We start from the raw sequence: 19526 nt of genomic DNA on the forward strand, positions 1-19526 counted from the left end.
ATAGCAGCATGGCCTTCTGTTATGACTACCAGGGGGGATAAAATGTTACCAAGGAAAATGAGGAAATATAGTAAGCTGCTTTACACAGAGTAGGATTTTTTGACCAGAAAGGGAAAATCCTCCTTTAGGCTACTTAGCTGTTGTGGGGTCTGTTCAAGAACATGTGCAACATTCCCATTGCTGTCCAGGCCCTTATCAGATTTCACTTATTCTAGTTAAATCAGTTTACAACACACGAACTATTACTCAGGGACAATTTCTTCCTTTTTCCATGTAATTACAGTGTTTTTCCAATCACCAAAACTACTTGGTTCACTTATTTAGAATATTCCATTTTATATTTTAAGGGAAGTAACTCAAAAACTTTGCTAAATTTTCTAAATGGCAATATTATTCAACTATCAGATAGGCCTGTGACTGCAATTCTCCACCTAACTAACCAGAGCACTAATTATTCTATTCCTCCACAGGAAAAATTGTCTAGACCTGCACTAATACTTCTTAATCAAGCCCTACTTGTCAAGCAGTACAATGTTTTTAATATAATAAAAGATTATCCACAGTAGCAGCAAAAGAGAAGGTGCTGGGTTACACAGGCTTGGAACCATGTCCCACTGGGAGGATTGTAATTACCATGCCAAATAGTAGGGCCAACGTCTCAAAATCAATCCACTCCACCACATGGGTCAGGCTGGGTCTCTACAATCAAAGCACAAATTTCCAATTAATCTTGGGCATCCTCCTCCTGGTGATAAGCTGTAAAAAATGTGCTGCTCTTTATGGCAACCCCACTCATTGGGCCAGAGTCAAAAATCATACCATCCCCTTGCCTTTGAAATTAGAATATATCACTGATGAAAATCACTTGTGATCCAAGGCATAATAATGTCAAGTCTATGCATTTAATAATAAGAAAAGCAAATTTCTTAAATCCTGTCCCTGGCAACTCCATAAAGAACTCTAGCCTGAATTATAGGATTGACCCCTGAGGTTATTGAGGTCCCTAGATGCCTTCCTTGGTGTTGGGGCACGAGGCCAAGACGGCTATAACTAAAGGACACACTTGTCGTACTCACCAGTTGTCTATCAACTCTTACTTCATCTTCTAACAATTCTGCAGAGTAGAGAAGGCTGGGGTCATGGGGAACTGGGAACATGGAGTGTGAAAGTCTGGTTGTTGGGAGAGGACTCCCAACCTGGACTATGGGTGGCCCAGGGAGATACCCACAGTCCAGGCTGTATGCCACATTAAAATTTTATAAAAATAAAATAACTACTATTATACTACTCCTTAAAGTTAATTAAAATAAAAATAATAGTGGTTTATGTATAAGTTTTAGGACTCTGGGACATTTTACCCTAGAGTTAGTATTGTTTATATAAGATCTAACTAAGAAAAGTAAAATAAATAACTGAGCATGGCTCCACATAGTTTTTTAAGCCAGTTATTATTCTTTGGTTGACTGACTGGTCTGTAGTAGCACTTAGCAAAACACTCCTGTGAATTCTATAAAGTTGTTTCCAAATCCAGTTTTTTTTTTTTTTTTTTTTTTTTTTTTTTAACATTCTTTTTTTTTTTTTTTTTTTTAATTTATTTATGATAGTCACAGAGAGAGAGAGAGAGAGAGGCAGAGACACAGGCTGAGGAAGAAGCAGGCTCCATGCACAGGGAGCCTCATGTGGGATTCGATCCCGGGTCTCCAGGATCACGCCCTGGGCCAAAGGCAGGCGCCAAACGGTTGCGCCACCCAGGGATCCCCCAAATCCAGTTCTGTATGCTCCCACCTTGTTCAGTTCCAGCACTGCTCCTCAAACAATGGCAGGCCTCCATCTCCAGTGAGTGCTTGGCCTCTCCTGCCTTCCTACATTCACGCCTATACTTCTGCCAGACAAGCCATGCACAGACACTGATGGGGTGCCATCCACCCCCAAACATGCATCTCTAGGGACCTCCTGGTATCTGCAAGACAAAACCCTAACCTCATCATTTCCTACCTCTGCTCCATGCAGGATGGCCCCCTTTAGATCCCAAGGGTTGACAGTACCCAGAGTCAACTCTAACGCCACTCAGCTATATAGCCCTAGCCAATGAATGACTATGATGAGCCTTTCCTCAGCTAAAATAGGGAATAAAAAAAGTGTGTATGATAAAGTCAAATGAAAAATACTCATCAATGGTGATAAAGTTTTTAGTTCATGCTTCTAGTAGGGTTCCTGAGGGATAAATGTGGAAATAGTATATAAAGGAATGAAAATCACCAGTAATGCCTAATTCCTGGACTGTCTTTGAATCTCACACTCTATCGAGTGTTAAGCCATTGACTCAAAACATTACAACTTACATCTCCAATCACAGCCAGCGCTGCTAATGCTGCAAGGGAACCCAACATGGCTGCCAGTGTTCTGTGAACAATCTGGAAAGGAACACAGGAAATTATTTTATCTCAGTCCATAGAGGTTTAAAATGCACAAAAGTCTATATTGCTATTAGTATCTGTTAATGTCAGCCATTCTATACTATATCTATAAGAAAATAAATAAATCATGGGTCTTGTTCTTTCAGAGTCTAGATACCCCAGAGACACATACAGCACCAGTCTGCCTTCTAAAGAAAGCTGATTTCATTTCCTGAATTATTAGATGACCCAGAAGTAGAAGCAGAAGGCTAAAGTATGTTCTATAAGGAAGGCTGCAGTAAATCGTCATTAATTATTTACCATATAATCCCTAGGCAATTAGACCATTAGTTCCACAACATAAATCAATTCTGACCAATTAACTGAGACTGTTATTAAACCAGAAGTATATAGTCAAATGCTTAATCTAATTGAGACTTCAGTATTTTCATTGAATCATGAAAGTATTTTTTCTATTTAATTATAATTCAAATGGGCATGGAATTTCTGAAACAAAATATGAAGAAAGGCAGGGATGTAGAGAAACTGGAACCCTCAAACATTGCTAGTAGGAGTGTAAAATGGTGCAGTCATCATGGAAAAGTTTGGCAGTTTCTTAAAAAGTTAAATAATAAATTACCATATGACCAGAAATTCCACTCCTAGAAATTTACTCAAGAGAAGTGAAAACATATGTCCTATTAAATTAATTAAATAAGGCCATTAAATATTAAATTAAATGTGGCTCTAACACCTTTTCATCCTACATAAGCAAACCAAAATCTAGGCCTGTAATAAATGCCTCAAGATTAAGAAATCAAAATCTAAAGACAACTCATCATAAACAGTCAACTAGGCTTCCTGAATAAGGCAAACCCTTAAGCTATAGCTAATCAAATCATTTCCTTACTATGCTTCCTCCACCTTTTCTCTGTGAAAGTCTTTCCTATAGCTCCTGTTGGTAGAGCACTCCCTAAGTACTTCCAGTTTGGCACTGGCCAATTCAAACTAATTTTTGCTCAAATAAACTCTTAAAAATTTACTATGCCTTGATGTATCTTTTAACAATACACACAAAAGCATAAATGTTCATAGCAACATTATTCAAAAGAGGCAAAAACTGGAAACATTCCAAATGTCTATTCACGGTAAGTGGATAATAAAAAGTAGTATAAGTTACAACATAGAACTACTGATACATGCTATGTTATGAATGAACCCAAAATACATTATGCAAAGTGAAAGAAGTCAAACACAAAAGACTGTATATTGTGTCATTCTATTTAAATGAACTGTTCAGAATAGGTTAGAGAGACAGAAAGATCAGGGTTGCCTAAGGCTGGAGGTAACAATAGAGACTGATCACAAATGAGCCATGGGAGTCTTTTTGGGGTGATGAAATGTTCTAAAACTGTATCATGCTGCTGTGGTTGCTGCATGTGTCTAGATGTTTGTGTCCTCCCAAAATTCATATATTGAATTTCTAATCCCTAAAGTGATGGTATTAGAAGGTGGGCTTTTGGAGGTAATGAGGGTGGAGTTCTCATGAATGGGATTAATGCCCTTATAAAAGAGGATCCAGAGAGATCCCTTGCCCCTTCCACTACATGAGGATACAAGCTGGCATCTTGACCTTGCATTTCCAGCCTCCAGAACTGTGAAAAAATGTCCATCATTTATAAGCCACCCAGTTTGTGGCATTTTGTTATAGTAGTACTGAGAAGTGAGGATGTTGCTATAATACCTAAAAATGTGGAATTGGGTAATGGGTAGAGGATAGAAGAGTCTGGGGGGATACACCAGGAAAAGCCTACATTGCTGCTAATGATATTAAAAGCAATTCTGGTGAGGTCTCAGAAGGAGGAGAACTGTCCGAGGAGAAAAAAAAAAAACCTATGTATGTGAAAGGTACTCTCCCTGTACTAGGAGGGCAATTCATTTGTTTCAATGTGTTGATTCAATTGTTTGTATCCTAATTTGTGCAAGGGACAACTGATAAGGGATGACATTAGCTAATTAGATGGCTGAGGATTTCTAAGCAAAAAGTTTCAGGAGCTGCCTGGTTACTCTTCAATGCTTTGAGTAAAATGAGAGAAGTGAGATATGACTTAAAGATGGAATTGGAGTGCCTGGGTGGCTCAGTCAGTTAAGTGTCTGCCTTTAGCTCAGGTCATGATCCCAGCATCCTGGGCTTGAGTCCCACACTGGGCTCCCTGTTCAGCAGGGAGTCTGCTTGTCATGCTCTCTTTGCCTCATGCTCACTCTCTCTCTTTCAAATAAATGTTTTAAAAAAATATGGAATTGTTAATCAGAAAGGAAGCTGAACTTTAAAATTCTCAGCCTATCCAAACTGAAAGAAATGAGAAAGTTTATTCAGGAGAGAACACAAAGGGCACAGCCAAATTTGATAAGGTCATCATTTTGTATCTGACATCTCAACAGAAGGTAGGAGGGCAGATGCCATCCTCACCTCCAGAAACAGGGAACTAGGGCTGAGAAGACTATATCAACAAACCTTGTTACTTCACTAATCTATTACTCAAGACCCTTTGTTTTGTCAATTCTTCACAAATTTATTGTTTCCTTGTCTAAAAACCATAAAAGCTGCCTACTTGGTCATTTCTCTTTAAATCTCCTATGGGAGGGGGGCTCCTATATGTACAAAATTAGTTTGTTTTCTTCTATTTATCTTTTGCCAAATTAATAATCAAACCAACTGTGATATAATGATGATAAAAAATATATCTTTTGTCATTTGGATGACCAACATTCATTCCTCAGATATATCTGGTCTTCATCACAGTTCCTAGAAATATTTCAGAGCTATTAAAGTAAAATGAGATTAAGGTGTGCACTTGTGATGATGAGCATATATATATATAATATACATATATTATATATATAATATATCAACTTGTGTTGATGAGGTATTATACAGAAGTGCTGAATCACTAAATTGTACACCTGAAACTAATATGACACTGTATGCTAACCAACTAGAATTTAAACAAAAACTTAAAAAAAAAAAAGGAGTGTACTTGCTGTGATGAGCAGTAGGTGTGGTATGGAAGTGCTGAATCAGTATATTGTACACCTGAAACTAATATTAAACTATATGTTAACTAACTGGAACTTAAATCAAAAATTTAAATAAATAAGTATAAATAAACAAATGAAATAGGTGTTCTGTCATTAATGAAGGTGACTTTTGGACCACACTCAAGGGCAGTGGCTGGTTGCCAGGAGGACCAACCATGCGATTAGAGGATTAAAACTGTTAGATTCACTCCCCAACCTCCAGAGAGGGTAGAGAGCTGAATTTTTTTTTTTTAATTTTTATTTTTTTTATTTTTTTTTTTAACTTTTATTGGTGTTTAATTTACCAACATACAGAAAAACACCCAGTGCTCATCCCGTCAAGTGTCCACCTCAGTGCCCGTCACCCATTCCCCTCCAACACCCGCCCTCCTCCCCTTCCACCACCCCTAGTTCGTTTCCCCGAGTTAGGAGTCTTTATGTTCTGTCTCCCTTCCTGATATTTCCCAACATTTCTTTTCCCTTCCTTTATATTCCCTTTCACTATTATTCATATTCCCCAAATGAATGAGAACATACACTGTTTGTCCTTCTCCGATTGACTTATTTCACTCAGCATAATACCCTCCAGTTCCATCCACGTTGAAGCAAATGGTGGGTATTTGTCGTTTCTAATTGCTGAGTAATATTCCATTGTATACATAAACCACATCTTCTTTATCCATTCATCTTTCGATGGACACCGAGGCTCCTTCCACAGTTTGGCTATTGTGGCCATTGCTGATAGAAACATCGGGGTGCAGGTGTCCCGACGTTTCATTGCATCTGAATCTTTGGGGTAAATCCCCAACAGTGCAATTGCTGGGTCGTAGGGCAGGTCTATTTTTAACTCTTTGAGGAACCTCCACACAGTTTTCCAGAGTGGCTGCACCAGTTCACATTCCCACCAACAGTGTAAGAGGGTTCCCTTTTCTCCGCATCCTCTCCAACATTTGTTGTTTCCTGCCTTGTTAATTTTCCCCATTCTCACTGGTGTGAGGTGGTATCTCATTGTGGTTTTGATTTGTATTTCCCTGATGGCAAGTGATGCAGAGCATTTTCTCATGTGCTTGTTGGCCATGTCCATGTCTTCCTCTGTGAGATTTCTCTTCATGTCTTTTGCCCATTTCATGATTGGATTGTTTGTTTCTTTGGGGTTGAGTTTAATAAGTTCTTTATAGATTTTGGAAACTAGCCCTTTATCTGATATGTCATTTGCAAATATCTTCTCCCATTCTGTAGGTTGTCTTTTAGTTTTGTTGACTGTATCCTTTGCTGTGCAAAAGCTTCTTATCTTGATGAAGTCCCAATAGTTCATTTTTGCTTTTGTTTCTTTTGCCTTCGTGGATGTATCTTGCAAGAAGTTACTGTGGCCAAGTTCAAAAAGGGTGTTGCCTGTGTTCTCCTCTAGGATTTTGATGGAATCTTGTCTCACATTTAGATCTCTCATCCATTTTGAGTTTATCTTTGTGTATGGTGAAAGAGAGTGGTCCAGTTTCATTCTTCTGCATGTGGATGTCCAATTTTCCCAGCACCATTTATTGAAGAGACTGTCTTTCTTCCAATGGATACTCTTTCCTCCTTTATCGAATATTAGATGACCGTACATTTCAGGGTCCACTTCTGGGTTCTCTATTCTGTTCCATTGATCTATGTGTCTGTTTTTGTGCCAGTACCACACTGTCTTGATGACCACAGCTTTGTAATACAACCTGAAATCTGGCATTGTGATGCCCCCAGCTAAGGTTTTCTTTTTTAAAATTCCCCTGGCTATTCGGGGTCTTTTCTGATTCCACACAAATCTTAAAATAATTTGTTCTAACTCTCTGAAGAAAGTCCATGGTATTTTGATAGGGATTGCATTAAACGTATAAATTGCCCTGGGTAACATTGACATTTTTACAATATTAATTCTGCCAATCCATGAGCATGGAATATTTTTCCATCTCTTTGTGTCTTCCTCAATTTCTTTCAGAAGTGTTCTATAGTTTTTAGGGTATAGATCTTTTACCTCTTTGGTTAGGTTTATTCCTAGGTATCTTATGCTTTTGGGTGCAATTGTAAATGGGATTGACTCCTTAATTTCTCTTTCTTCAGTCTCATTGTTAGTGTATAGAAATGCCATTGATTTCTGGGCATTGATTTTGTATCCTGCCACGCTACCAAATTGCTGTATGAGTTCTAGCAATCTGGGGGTGGAGGCTTTTGGGTTTTCTATGTAGAGTATCATGTCATCGGCGAAGAGGGAGAGTTTGACTTCTTCTTTGCCAATTTGAATGCCTTTAATGTCTTTTTGTTGTCTGATTGCTGAGGCGAGGACTTCCAGAACTATGTTGAACAGCAGTGGTGAGAGTGGACATCCCTGTCTTGTTCCTGATCTTAGGGGAAAGGCTCCCAGTGCTTCCCCATTGAGAATGATATTTGCTGTGGGCTTTTCGTAGATGGCTTTTAAGATGTCGAGGAAAGTTCCCTCTATCCCAACACTCTGAAGGGTTTTGATCAGGAATGGATGCTGTATTTTGTCAAATGCTTTCTCTGCATCTAATGAGAGTATCATATGGTTCTTGGTTTTTCTCTTGCTGATATGATGAATCACATTGATGGTTTTACGAGTGTTGAACCAGCCTTGTGTCCCAGGGATAAATCCTACTTGGTCATGGTGAATAATTTTCTTAATGTGTTGTTGGATCCTATTGGCTAGTATCTTGTTGAGAATTTTTGCATCCATGTTCATCAGGGATATTGGTCTGTAATTCTCCTTTTTGGTGGGGTCTTTGTCTGGTTTCGGAATTAAGGTGATGCTGGCCTCATAGAACGAATTTGGAAGTACTCCATCTCTTTCTATCTTTCCAAACAGCTTTAGTAGAATAGGTATGATTTCTTCTTTAAACGTTTGATAGAATTCCCCTGGGAAGCCATCTGGCCCTGGACTCTTGTGTCTTGGGAGGTTTTTGATGACTGCTTCAATTTCCTCCCTGGTTATTGGCCTGTTCAGGTTTTCTATTTCTTCCTGCTCCAGTTTTGGTAGTTTGTGGCTTTCCAGGAATGCGTCCATTTCTTCTAGATTTCCTAATTTATTGGCGTACAGCTGTTCATAATATGTTTTTAAAATCGTATGTATTTCCTTGGTGTTGGTAGTGATGTCCCCTTTCTCATTCATGATTTTATTAATTTGAGTCTTCTCTCTCTTCTTTTTAATAAGGTTGGCTAATGGTTTATCTATCTTATTAATTCTTTCAAAGAACCAACTCCTGGTTCTGTTGATCTGTTCCACAGTTCTTTTGGTCTCGATATCATTGAGTTCTGCTCGAATTTTAATTAACTCTCTTCTTCTGCTGGGGGTGGGGTCTATTTGTTGCTTTTTCTCTAGTTCCTTTATGTGTAAGGTGAGCTTTTGAATTTGAGATCTTTCCAGTTTTTGAATGTATGCTTGTATTGCGATGTATTTCCCCCTCAGGACTGCTTTTGCTGCATCCCAAAGATTTTGAACGGTTGTATCTTCATTTTCATTAGTGTCCATGAATCTTTTTAATTCTTCCTTAATTAGAGAGCTGAATTAACCAAAAATCAATGACTTACTTAATCATGACTGTGTAAAGAAGCCTCCATAAAAACCCAAGAGGATATCTTTTGGTCCTTTTCTTCAGAGAGCTTCCATGCTTGGGAAACCAGAACACTTCCACATGCCACCAAGCTGGGCACCAAGCTCCATGAGAACAGAAGCTCTTTCCTTGGGGACCTTGCCCTATGTATTGATGGGGGAACACAGGGCTAGCTGAGGACAAAGCACGAGCCCCAGGCAGCACATTGACAAGTCCTTGAAACAGGCAGAGGGACATTCCTCTATGGACTCAACTGCCTCAATGTTCATATTTTGCTAAAGGCAAAAGGCAATATAAGCCCGACCCCCAGGAGCCTGTAAGTCTACTTTAACATATAAAAATTCCTTCAGAAATTTCCTTTATCTCTAAACCCCCAAGATACATGTTGGCAATCATCCCCCAAGCACATAGCCCACAGATATCCATCTGAAGGGTCTCATGACTCAGGTTTTATTAGATGGTAAAAAGTGACCTTTTTCCAACAATAGCTAGACCCCTCAAGGTCCTGGAAACCTTGCTTCCAAATATTCCTTAGAGAGTATGCTATCCCCAAGCCCCTCCCAGCCCCCAGGTATATAATCAGCCACCCTTCACAGGTGGGGGCAGCAGCTCTTCCTTGTCCCTGGGTCCTGTCCCGTGCTTTAAGAAAACCACCATTTTGCACCAAAGATGTCTCAAGAATTCTTTCTTGATCATTGGCTTTGGACCTCACCTATTTTCCAAAACTTCATCATGTGATCTCTTCACATTTTTTAATAAACTGGTAAACGTAAGCATTTCCCTGAGTTCTGTGAGCCACTCTAGCAGATTAATTGAACCTAAGGAGGAGGTTATTGGAACTTCTAACTTGTTGCCAGTCAGTCAGAAACCTAAGGCTTATCCGGCTGGTTTCTGAAGTTAGGGGAGGGCACTGAATGCTTCACCTATGGAGTCTGACGCTACCAATGAGTAAATAGTGTCATAATTGAGTTAAGTTCTCAGGCACCAGTAGAATGCCTGAGAATTCCTTGATGTTGTGGGGGTTTCTCATGTTGGAACTGGCTCTAGGAACCCTAAAAGATTAGCCAAAAAAAATGTAGGAGAGAAGAAGGGAAATTTTTCCCATCCCTACATTTACAAAACATTACCCTTGGAGAAAAGTGGATTAAGAGTACGGGGAATCACTGTATTTCTTTCAACTACATGTGAATATGCACCTATGTCAAAATTAAAATTTTAATTAGAAAAAAAAGGCATTGCTTCTGTGGAGGCCGAGAAAATTAAGGCCATTCCACGTTCAGCGTTAGCTCAAGTACAGCCATCCCAGGCCCCTGTGAATAAGAGCTGAACTTTACATTACTTCAGTTACAGGAAAAAAAACAGCTTACAGCTTAACGCCCTAGAAAGCCCCATATTAGAATGAGAACAGAGCTCCATGCCCTTGAAGGCCCCATATCAAAATGTAAGCAGAACTTGAGGAATTCCTCCACCTCTAGACCAGCCCTTAAAACTAAACTGGAACCCACCTCGGGGTCTAAGTCCCTGCTCCGCTGTGTCGGGTACAGTTGGACCCAAGCTTGAGCTTGTAAATAAACACTCGTGTGTTTGCATCGGTATGATGTCGGTTCCTTGGTGGTTTCTCGGATACGTAATCTTGGGCACAACACTTCTCTCCCCCCAAGTCATTGCTAAACTTAAATCAAGGAATCAAGGATAGAATTTAGGATCCCAGTCACCATATCACTTATAATAAAAAAGCAAATAATAATAATAATAATAATAGTAATTGTGGGACCCAGGAAATTGAACAAAATCCCCTACCCCTGGACAAGCAGAGCAGGACTGACTCTATTTTGGGCTGCACCCGCTTTGTGCTAACCTGCTTATTACTTAGGGCACTGCCCCGCCCTAATCAAAGACCAGGACACACCCTAATCAGAAATCCGGCTCAGTGGACCAGCATGTCTGTGCAACTTTCTGCGATCCCATTGGCCACTGGCCCCTATAAAGTTGCTAAGCCTCTTAGTCTTGGGGTCCAAGTCCCTGCTCCGCTGCGTCAGGTATACCTGGACCCAGGCTCGAGCTTGTAAATAAACCCTCGTGTGATTGCATCGGTGTCGGCTCTTTGGCGGTTTCTGGGATTCGCGATCTTGGGCACATTTAGGGGCTCGTCCGGGATCCAAGAAACCTCCAGGACCCCATTGGGAGGTTTTCACGCGTGGTGAGTGCACTCAACTTTTTCCACCTTTTGCGCGCATATTCTCTGAGAGCTCTAAACTGTACTGTACCTGTAGGAATTCCAAGCTGTATTGGGTCAGCATTGGCTTAGGCGGATGCGCTGGTGGGCGGTCGACCGGGGTCTGAGGAGATGTCCCTTGCCCCTGCCTGGAGGACGGGGTCCTGGGTCCTCATCTGTATAGAGGACGAAGGTCCTCATCTGTAAGGAGGACGGGGGTCCTCATCTGTAAGGAGGGCCGGCTGCCAGCCCTTCAGTTACTTTCTATTTTGTCTCCGCGGCCGCTCGGAACGTTTGTCTGTTACCGTGTTCTTGTTAACTGTTTGCACGTTTGTCTGTGTTACTATGTCCTTGCTAACTATGCATTTGTCTGTGTTGTTGTGTCCTTGTTAATCGTCTTTACTATCTGTGTCTTGGTGTGGATTGGGGACATAACGGGGGAGACAGAAACCACACCCCTATCTATTATGCTCTCTCACTTCTCGGATATTAGGGAAAGAGCTCGTATTCTGAGCATAGACATACGGAGAGAGAGATTCCAACTTTATTGTATATCAGAATGGCCTTTGACATGGGATGGCCCCAGGAAGGAACTTTTCACCTACGTATTATCTTACAGGTTAAGACTGTGATCCTCAGGGACGAACCGGACGGCCACTCTGACCAGGTTCCCTACATCCTGATCTGGCAGGACATGATGGAGAATCCTCCTCCTTGGCTAAAACCATTTTTACCCCCCAAAGCAGGACCCACAGAGATTCTAGCCCTGCAGAAAGCCAAAAAGGAGACCGACTCTATGCCCGAAGCACCCCTTCATCTGGTCTTCTAGAATTCCTCCCCAGAGGACCTGATTCTCCCGCTGCCCTACTGGGCATCCCTCCCGCTTCCGCCCCTCCATTGGAGGCATCGGGGGCTGCAGAAGGGGCGCCACCCCTCCCTGACGAGAGAGTGCGCGGGCCAGCAGCAGGGACACGCGGTTGGACCCACCGGACGGCCCCACCTCCGAATGCGGGGCTGGCCGACTCCACCGCCCTTCCTCTCTGCGCCATGGGGCCTCCCAATGAGACTGGCAAACAGCTAATGTTATATTGGCCGTTCTCCACCAGTGATTTATATAATTGGAAAACCCAAAATGCAAAGTTCTCTGATAATCCGAGAGATCTAATCGGGCTTTTAGATACTGTTCTCTTTACCCACCAGCCTACTTGGCATGACTGCCAACAGCTCTTGCAGGTTCTCTTCACCACCGAGGAAAGAGAACGAATTCAGGTGGAAGCCTGGAAGTCTCTCCTGGGAGAGGACAGACAGCGGACTCAAAACCCAGACCTCATAAATGCTGCCTTCCCTTTATCCCGCCCCACCTGGGACTACAACTCAGCTGAAGGTAAGGAGAGACTTCGGGTCTACCGCCAGACTCTAATGGCAGGTCTCAAGGCTGCTGCACACAAGCCTACCAATCTGGCCAAGGTCTATGATGTGAGGCAGGGTAAGGATGAGAGTCCAGCAGCCTTCTTAGAGAGAGTCATAGAGGCTTTTAGGCATACACCCCTATGGACCCAGAAGCCCCGGAAACAAAGGCTGCAATTATCATGACTTTTGTTAACCAGGCCGCTCCAGATATTAAAAAGAAATTACAAAGAGTAGAGAGACTGGGAGAGAAGAGCTTGCAGGACTTAGTGATAGTGGCAGAACGAGTCTATAATAATTGAGAAAGTCCGGAAGAACAACAAACCAAACTAAGTGACCAGCAGACCCGAAATCTGGCCAAGATCCTGCTGGCCACAACCCTGGATGACCCATGGGAAAGACGGAGGCACCTCAAGAAGCTGGCTTCAGAGACAGGTAAGGAGGATGGCCCTGGTCCCCTTTGGGAGTACCCTAAGATGAACAACAACCAATGCGCCTATTGCAAAGAGGAGGGCCATTGGGTGAAAAGCTGCCCTAACAAAAGATCTAAGGCCCCTGCCAAGATCTTAGAAATGGAGGACCTGGACGATTAGGGGAGTCAGGGTTCGGCACCCCTCCCCAAGCCCAGGGTAACTCTTAAAGTGGAGGGGCAACCTGTTGAATTCCTAGTGGACACTGGGGCACGACATTCGGTTTTATTACAACCCCAAGGAAAACTGGCAAACAAAACTTCATGGGTGCAAGGGGCCATGGGCACCAAACAATATTCATGGACTACCTGAAGAACTGTGGATCTCGGAACGGGCCGGGTATCCCACTCCTTCATGGTCATCCCTGAGTGTCCCTACCCGTTGTTAGGTTGGGATTTACTCACCAAGATGGGGGCACAAATTTGCTTTCACCTCAAAGGGGCAAAAGTCCTAAACAAGAAGGGGCACCCGATTCAGGTGCTTGTCCTGAGTTTAAAAGATGAATATCGTCTCCACCAAATGCCCTCAGTGCCAATGACTGACATTGACCGTTGGCTGCGGGAATTTCCTCAAGTGTGGGCAGAAACTGGGGTAATTGGGCTGGCCCAGCATCGACTGGCCATATACATAGAACTAAAGCCGGGAGCAGACCCTGTCAGGGTCCGCCAATACCCCATGCCTCTAGTAGCATGAGAGGGGATCACACCCCACATACGGCGACTACTGGACTCGGGCATATTAAGGCCCTGCCAAGCGGCATGGAACACTCCCTTGCTGCTGGTTCCGAAACCACACTCTAATGATTACAGGCCAGTCCAGGACTTGAGGGAAGTCAACTGGCGAGTAGAGGATATGCACCCTATGGTCCCAAGCCCATACACCCTCCTCTCCACCCTGCCTCCAGACAAAACTTGGAATACAGTATTAGATTTAAGAGATGCCTTTTTCAGCCTGCCTTTAGCACCCAGGAGCCAAGACCTCTTCGCCTTTGAATGGACGGACCCCGAGAAAGGCATCAATGGCCAGCTCACCTGGACTTGACTGCCACAAGGATTCAAAAATTCACTGATCATCTTCGAATGAGGCCTTACACGAAGACTTGGGTGAGTTCCATTCCAAGCTGTTCCGTTCCGTTCTGATAATCCGAGAGATCTAATCGGGCTTTTAGATACTGTTCTCTTTACCCACCAGCCTACTTGACATGACTGCCAACAGCTCTTGCAGGTTCTCTTCACCACCGAGGAAAGAGAACGAAATCCCCTCATTTAGCTTTATTACAATATGTAGATGATAACCTGTTGGAGGTGAAGGACCAGGACACATGCCTGCGAGGCACCAGGGACTTGCTCCAGACCATAGCGGCCCTAGGATACCGGGCCTCAGCTAGAAAAGCCCAGATGTACAGAGCAGAGGTGAGCTACCTTGGGTACAAATTAAAGGATGGACAAAGATGGTTGACAGATGCGCGGAAGGAAACCGTCTTAAGAATCCCACAGCCACAAACTGTCCGCCAGGTGCACGGAATCAGAACTGATCTCCAGGACAAGCCACTGCCGAATGCGGACGCCACCTGGTACACGGACGACAGCAGTTTTGTCTAAGAAGGACTCAGATATGCGGGGGCAGCCGTAACCATGGAGTCGGCTCAACGGGCAGAACTGATCGCACTGGCCAAGGCGCTGACCATGGGGGAAGGTAAACGAATAAACATCTACACCGACAGCAGGTACGCCTTTGCCACCACTCACATCCACAGAGCCCTTTACAGGGAGAGAGGGCTTCTGACAGCAGAGGGAAGACTGTTAAAAACAAAACGGAGATTCTTGAACTCCTGAGGGCCCTGAGTGAGCCCTCTTGAACTCCTGAGGGCCCTCTGGCTGCCCAAGGCCCTAGCCATCATCCATTGTCCAGGGCACCAAAAGGCAGACACACCAGTAGCCAAGGGAAACCGGCGAGCCGATTTAAAAGCAAAAGAGATGGCCCTTCTGGTGACCCAGGTCTTAGCTACCACGCTACCTGATCCGGGGGCACCGATCCTGCCTGACTCCCCCAACTATACTGATGCTGACTTACACTGGATCAAACGCTTGCCTATGACCTAGTGCTTGCGTGGCTGGTGGAGGGCCGCAGACTCCAGCATCATCTTGCCAGAGGAATTAGGATGGCGAGTCCTATCCAAAATGCATCGGAGTACTCACATGGGAACAAGGAAGATGGAAGACTTCATACGACATGCAAAGATCACTATTAAAGACTCGAGCAAAGATCGAAGACTGTGGCAAGCTGCCGCGCATGTCAATTAACAAATGCCTCTGCCCATGGATCCAACCCGGGCACCCGGCTCCGAGGGGACCACCCAGGAGCCTACTGGGAAGTGGACTTCACTGAGGTGAAACCTGGAAAATATGGGTATAGGTATTTACTAGTGTTTGTAGATACTTTTTCAGGATGGACAGAGGCATTTCCCACCAAACATGAAACGGCACAGATCGTGACCAAGAAACTGCTGGAAGACATCGTACTGAGGTATGGTTTTCCCATTAGAATTGGGTCAGACAACGGCCCAGGATTCGTATCTAAGGTAACACAGGGAGTGGCACTAGTACTTGGGGCAGATTGGAAATTACATTGTGCACATAGGCCCCAGAGCTCAGGACAGGTAGAGAGGATGAACAGAACATTAAAGGAGACCTTAATTAAATTAGCCCTGGAGACTGGCGGGGACTGGGTGACTCTCCTCCCCTTCGCCCTATATAAGATGGGACTGACTCCCTACGAAATCATGTTCGGTCTTCCTCCACCTGTTATCCCCAATTTAAAACCTGAGGTGCTTGCTGAATTTGATAACCACCAACTTGTTTTCTCCCTCCAAATGTTACAACAAACCCATGAGCAGCTGTGGCCTAAGCTGAGAGCCCTCTACAAGACTGGGCCACCGCCGGACCCCCATCAATATCAGCCAGGTGACTGGATATATGTGCGGAGATGCCAACACCAGACACTTCAACCTCGCTGGAAGGGACCCTACCTTGTGATCCTGACCACTCCCACCGTTCTCAAGGTCGACGGGATTACTCCCTGGGTCCACTACACACGTCCGGCCAGCTGACCCACACACGGTTCTCACAGACTTTGTTACAGAATGGAAAAGCCAACCAGACAAGGACAATCCCCTAAAGCTAAGACTGTACCGTTCTCACTTATTTCCCACCTCTAAGACTCCCTAGTCCGAGGTCGTCCTTCGAAAAAGAAGATTAGAATTAGTCTTCTTACAACAAAGGGTTGGGGGGGGGGGGTTATGTGGCCTTTAATGTAAATAAGAGAGAGAACAGCAACAAGGTTGGTGAGAATCCTGGCTTAATCATTCCTCTGGTTCACTCTGAGAGCAACCTGGACCCATGATTGGGTCCTGCATAGGATCCTCTGAAAAGGGGGGCGGGGGGAATGTGGGACCCAGGAAATTGAACAAAATCCCCTACCCCTGGACAAGCAGAGCAGGACTGACTCTATTTTGGGCTGCACCCGCCTTGTGCTGACCTGCTTATTATTTAGGGCACTGCCCCGCCCTAATCAAAGACCAGGACACACCCTAATCAGAAATCCGGCTCAGTGGACCAGCATGTCTGTGCAACTTTCTGCGATCCCATTGGCCACTGGCCCCTATAAAGTTGCTAAGCCTCTTAGTCTCAGGGTCCAAGTCCCTGCTCCGCTGCGTCGGGTATACCTGGACCCAGGCTCGAGCTTGTAAATAAACCCTCCTGTGATTGCATCGGTGTCAGCTCCTTGGCGGTTTCTCAGATTTGCGATCTTGGGTACAACATAATAATTTTTTAAAGAAAAAGAATATATGAGGTCAAATGAGATGACCCCAAAGATCCTTTCTCATTCCAGAATTCTATGGCAATATCCTCCTAAATTTGGAAAGCTGAAATTAATGCTGTCAAAATATAAGGAGCTTTCATAACAAGATGCTTACTTTAATCAGAAAATTCCAGAGCAAAATAGAACACTGAGCACTGCTCCCAGCATTGAGAACTCAGCCATGAAAGACCAGTTCCCATAAACAAGAAATGAGTATTTGGTAAACAGAGTGAGGTCCTGGGACAGAGAGGCCTGAAAAAATGACACACTCAGAACACAGGACACCCAGGGAAGGAGGGGAGACAGTTCTGAATAGGTGCCCATGGCCAAAAAGGGCTGCAGTGTCAGGGGCAGAAGGGAAAGAGAGGAAGTGCCAGTAGTCAGGGCCAGGCAATTGGGCCATGGTCAAGAGAGTTTGGGTTTAATTTCTTCATTCTGATGGGGGACAGAAGGGTAGCTGAGGACAAAGCACAAGCTCACACCCTGCACCTCCCCTCCATCCCCCCACCCCCCACCACCACCAACACTCCTGGGTGGGATGTGTGTGATATTCCTCAGGTACTCTTGGTTGCCCTAAAGCTAACAGAAAGGAAAAACAGTTAAATTATAGACCCAATCTCCTTCAGTTTACAAAATGCCTGATTTACAAGTGATTTACAAGAAAAAAGCATTCTTAGCATAACCTAACCTCCAGAAGGAAATTCCCAACCGTCTTAATGTTAATGCCTTACTAGAGGGGGAAACTACCTTAACTTGACAAAGGCAAAGCCTTCAGCACCTTGTAGGTCCTCTTTAGCATATGAAAGTTCTTTTGAAATCTCCCTTTTCCTTATCCAGCTCCCAGGCATATAATCAACCACCCCTCACAATCCCCGGGCAGTAGCTTGTCCTGCCCACAGGTCCTGTCCCTGCACTTTAATAAAAGCACCATTTTGCACCAAAGACGTCTCAAGAACTCTTGATTGGTCATCAGGCTCCAGACTTCACCCCACCAAACCTCACCTATATTCCAAAACTACATTAATTTCTCATTCAAAACAATTTGAAAACAAAAACAAAAAACCGAAAAACTACATCTTTCTGGCTTTGATTGTGTGTATATAAGAAAGAAAAAGAACAGTAAGAAAGAATTAAAGGAAAATGTTGCAGATCAAAAAAAAAAAAAAAAAAAAAACTTCAAAACAGCAGGGAGCCTTGAGTGAGTTCTCAGCAGCCTGAGTGTATGTTAATTTCCCCGCATCCAACCCAAGGAGGCAGGTTGCCAAGATATAAACAAAGCTCTTTTCCTTCTCACCATGATTCCAAGGCAGGTTACATTTGTCTTATTTTTTTCTATTTTTGAAAAGCATTATATAAAACATTTTTCTAATTGGTCAGAAGTGGTTTTTTTTTTTTTTTTTTTTTTTTCAGAAGTGGTTTTTACCGCACTTGACATTAAAATCACTGAAAGCTTCATGAAAGACAATAAATAAAAGCACTATTCATAATTTAATGAAGTCTGAAGATAAATGCATTCTGCTCAGAGGTTACAAATCATTTTAGAAACAGCTTTCATGAACAGCAATGTATCTCTATACTTTGCCTATTAAGTGTGATATACTACAGAAACCTGAAATTTAGTTCAAAATCCACATTGAAATGCAACTTTTCTCAACAGTGCTCACAGAGATCACTTTATGTGATGTAGTGCCTTTTTAACTATTATTTTTACAAATAACATAGGCAAAGTTGCTTCAAAATGTTGATAAACTATTCTGGTCCCTGCAAGTTCCAACAACCTTGACAGGTGTCATGCTAATTGCAGAGCCTCTGTCAATGTAGGAAGCCACTTTTAATGTATTAAGAAGTAGATTGAAAAAAAATAAAAATAAATTTAAAAAAAGAAGTAGATTGCATGGATGAAGATAAAGTTCCACTTTAACTGCATTTCTTATGATCTACTCAAGGGCTTAACTCAATTATATTGTTATGTCAATTATTCAATTACATTAAAAAATACTACATATTCTGCTATTTTGACAATGTAGCCTTATACTAATATAAGAAAAAAGAAAAAGGAAGGAGAAAAAGATAAGAGAGAGGGAGGAGAAGGGGAGAGAGATGGAAAGAGTGAACACTATCAAAGGACACTACAGTGATCTAGGTCTTCATTAGAACCAGTGCCTTGGAACCTAAACATTATCTTCACTTTGAATCAGTGTTCTCTGCCTTCTGCTTCACTCTGTCCTAGATTAATCACATTGGACTTGAATGATCCTTGAGTGGTTAGAATCTGCCATGACCTCTCACCATGCACACCACCTGTCAGGCTCCCTTCTCACAAGTAGTACTTTCAGCCATTGCTCTACTGAGTCTCATATGACATGGAAGATGGATGGAACACTAAGTTTTCAAAGATCTTGAGTTCTTTCCTTGAAGTGTTGATAATCTTAGCTCAACAGAAGACCCTGTTGGTCAACAGGCATAGGAGATGCTGGTTAAACATAGATACACATATGCC

General features: G+C 43.1%; 1 protein-coding gene across 3 annotated transcripts in view; it reads right to left on the bottom strand.

The window, feature by feature from the left end:
• OCA2 (OCA2 melanosomal transmembrane protein) overlaps positions 1–19526 on the bottom strand; it is a 409422-nt gene that overhangs the window by 260557 nt on the left and 129339 nt on the right. For all 3 annotated transcript variants that reach the window (XM_041751148.1, XM_041751149.1, XM_041751147.1), the window contains 2 exons: positions 2343–2414; positions 634–699 (listed from right to left, as the gene is read on the bottom strand). In XM_041751148.1, coding sequence (XP_041607082.1) covers positions 634–699; positions 2343–2414 — 138 coding nt within the window. The remainder of the gene's footprint in view (positions 1–633; positions 700–2342; positions 2415–19526) is intronic.

This window comes from Vulpes lagopus, chromosome 4 (assembly GCF_018345385.1).
Source record: "Vulpes lagopus strain Blue_001 chromosome 4, ASM1834538v1, whole genome shotgun sequence".
Lineage (NCBI taxonomy): Eukaryota > Metazoa > Chordata > Mammalia > Carnivora > Canidae > Vulpes > Vulpes lagopus.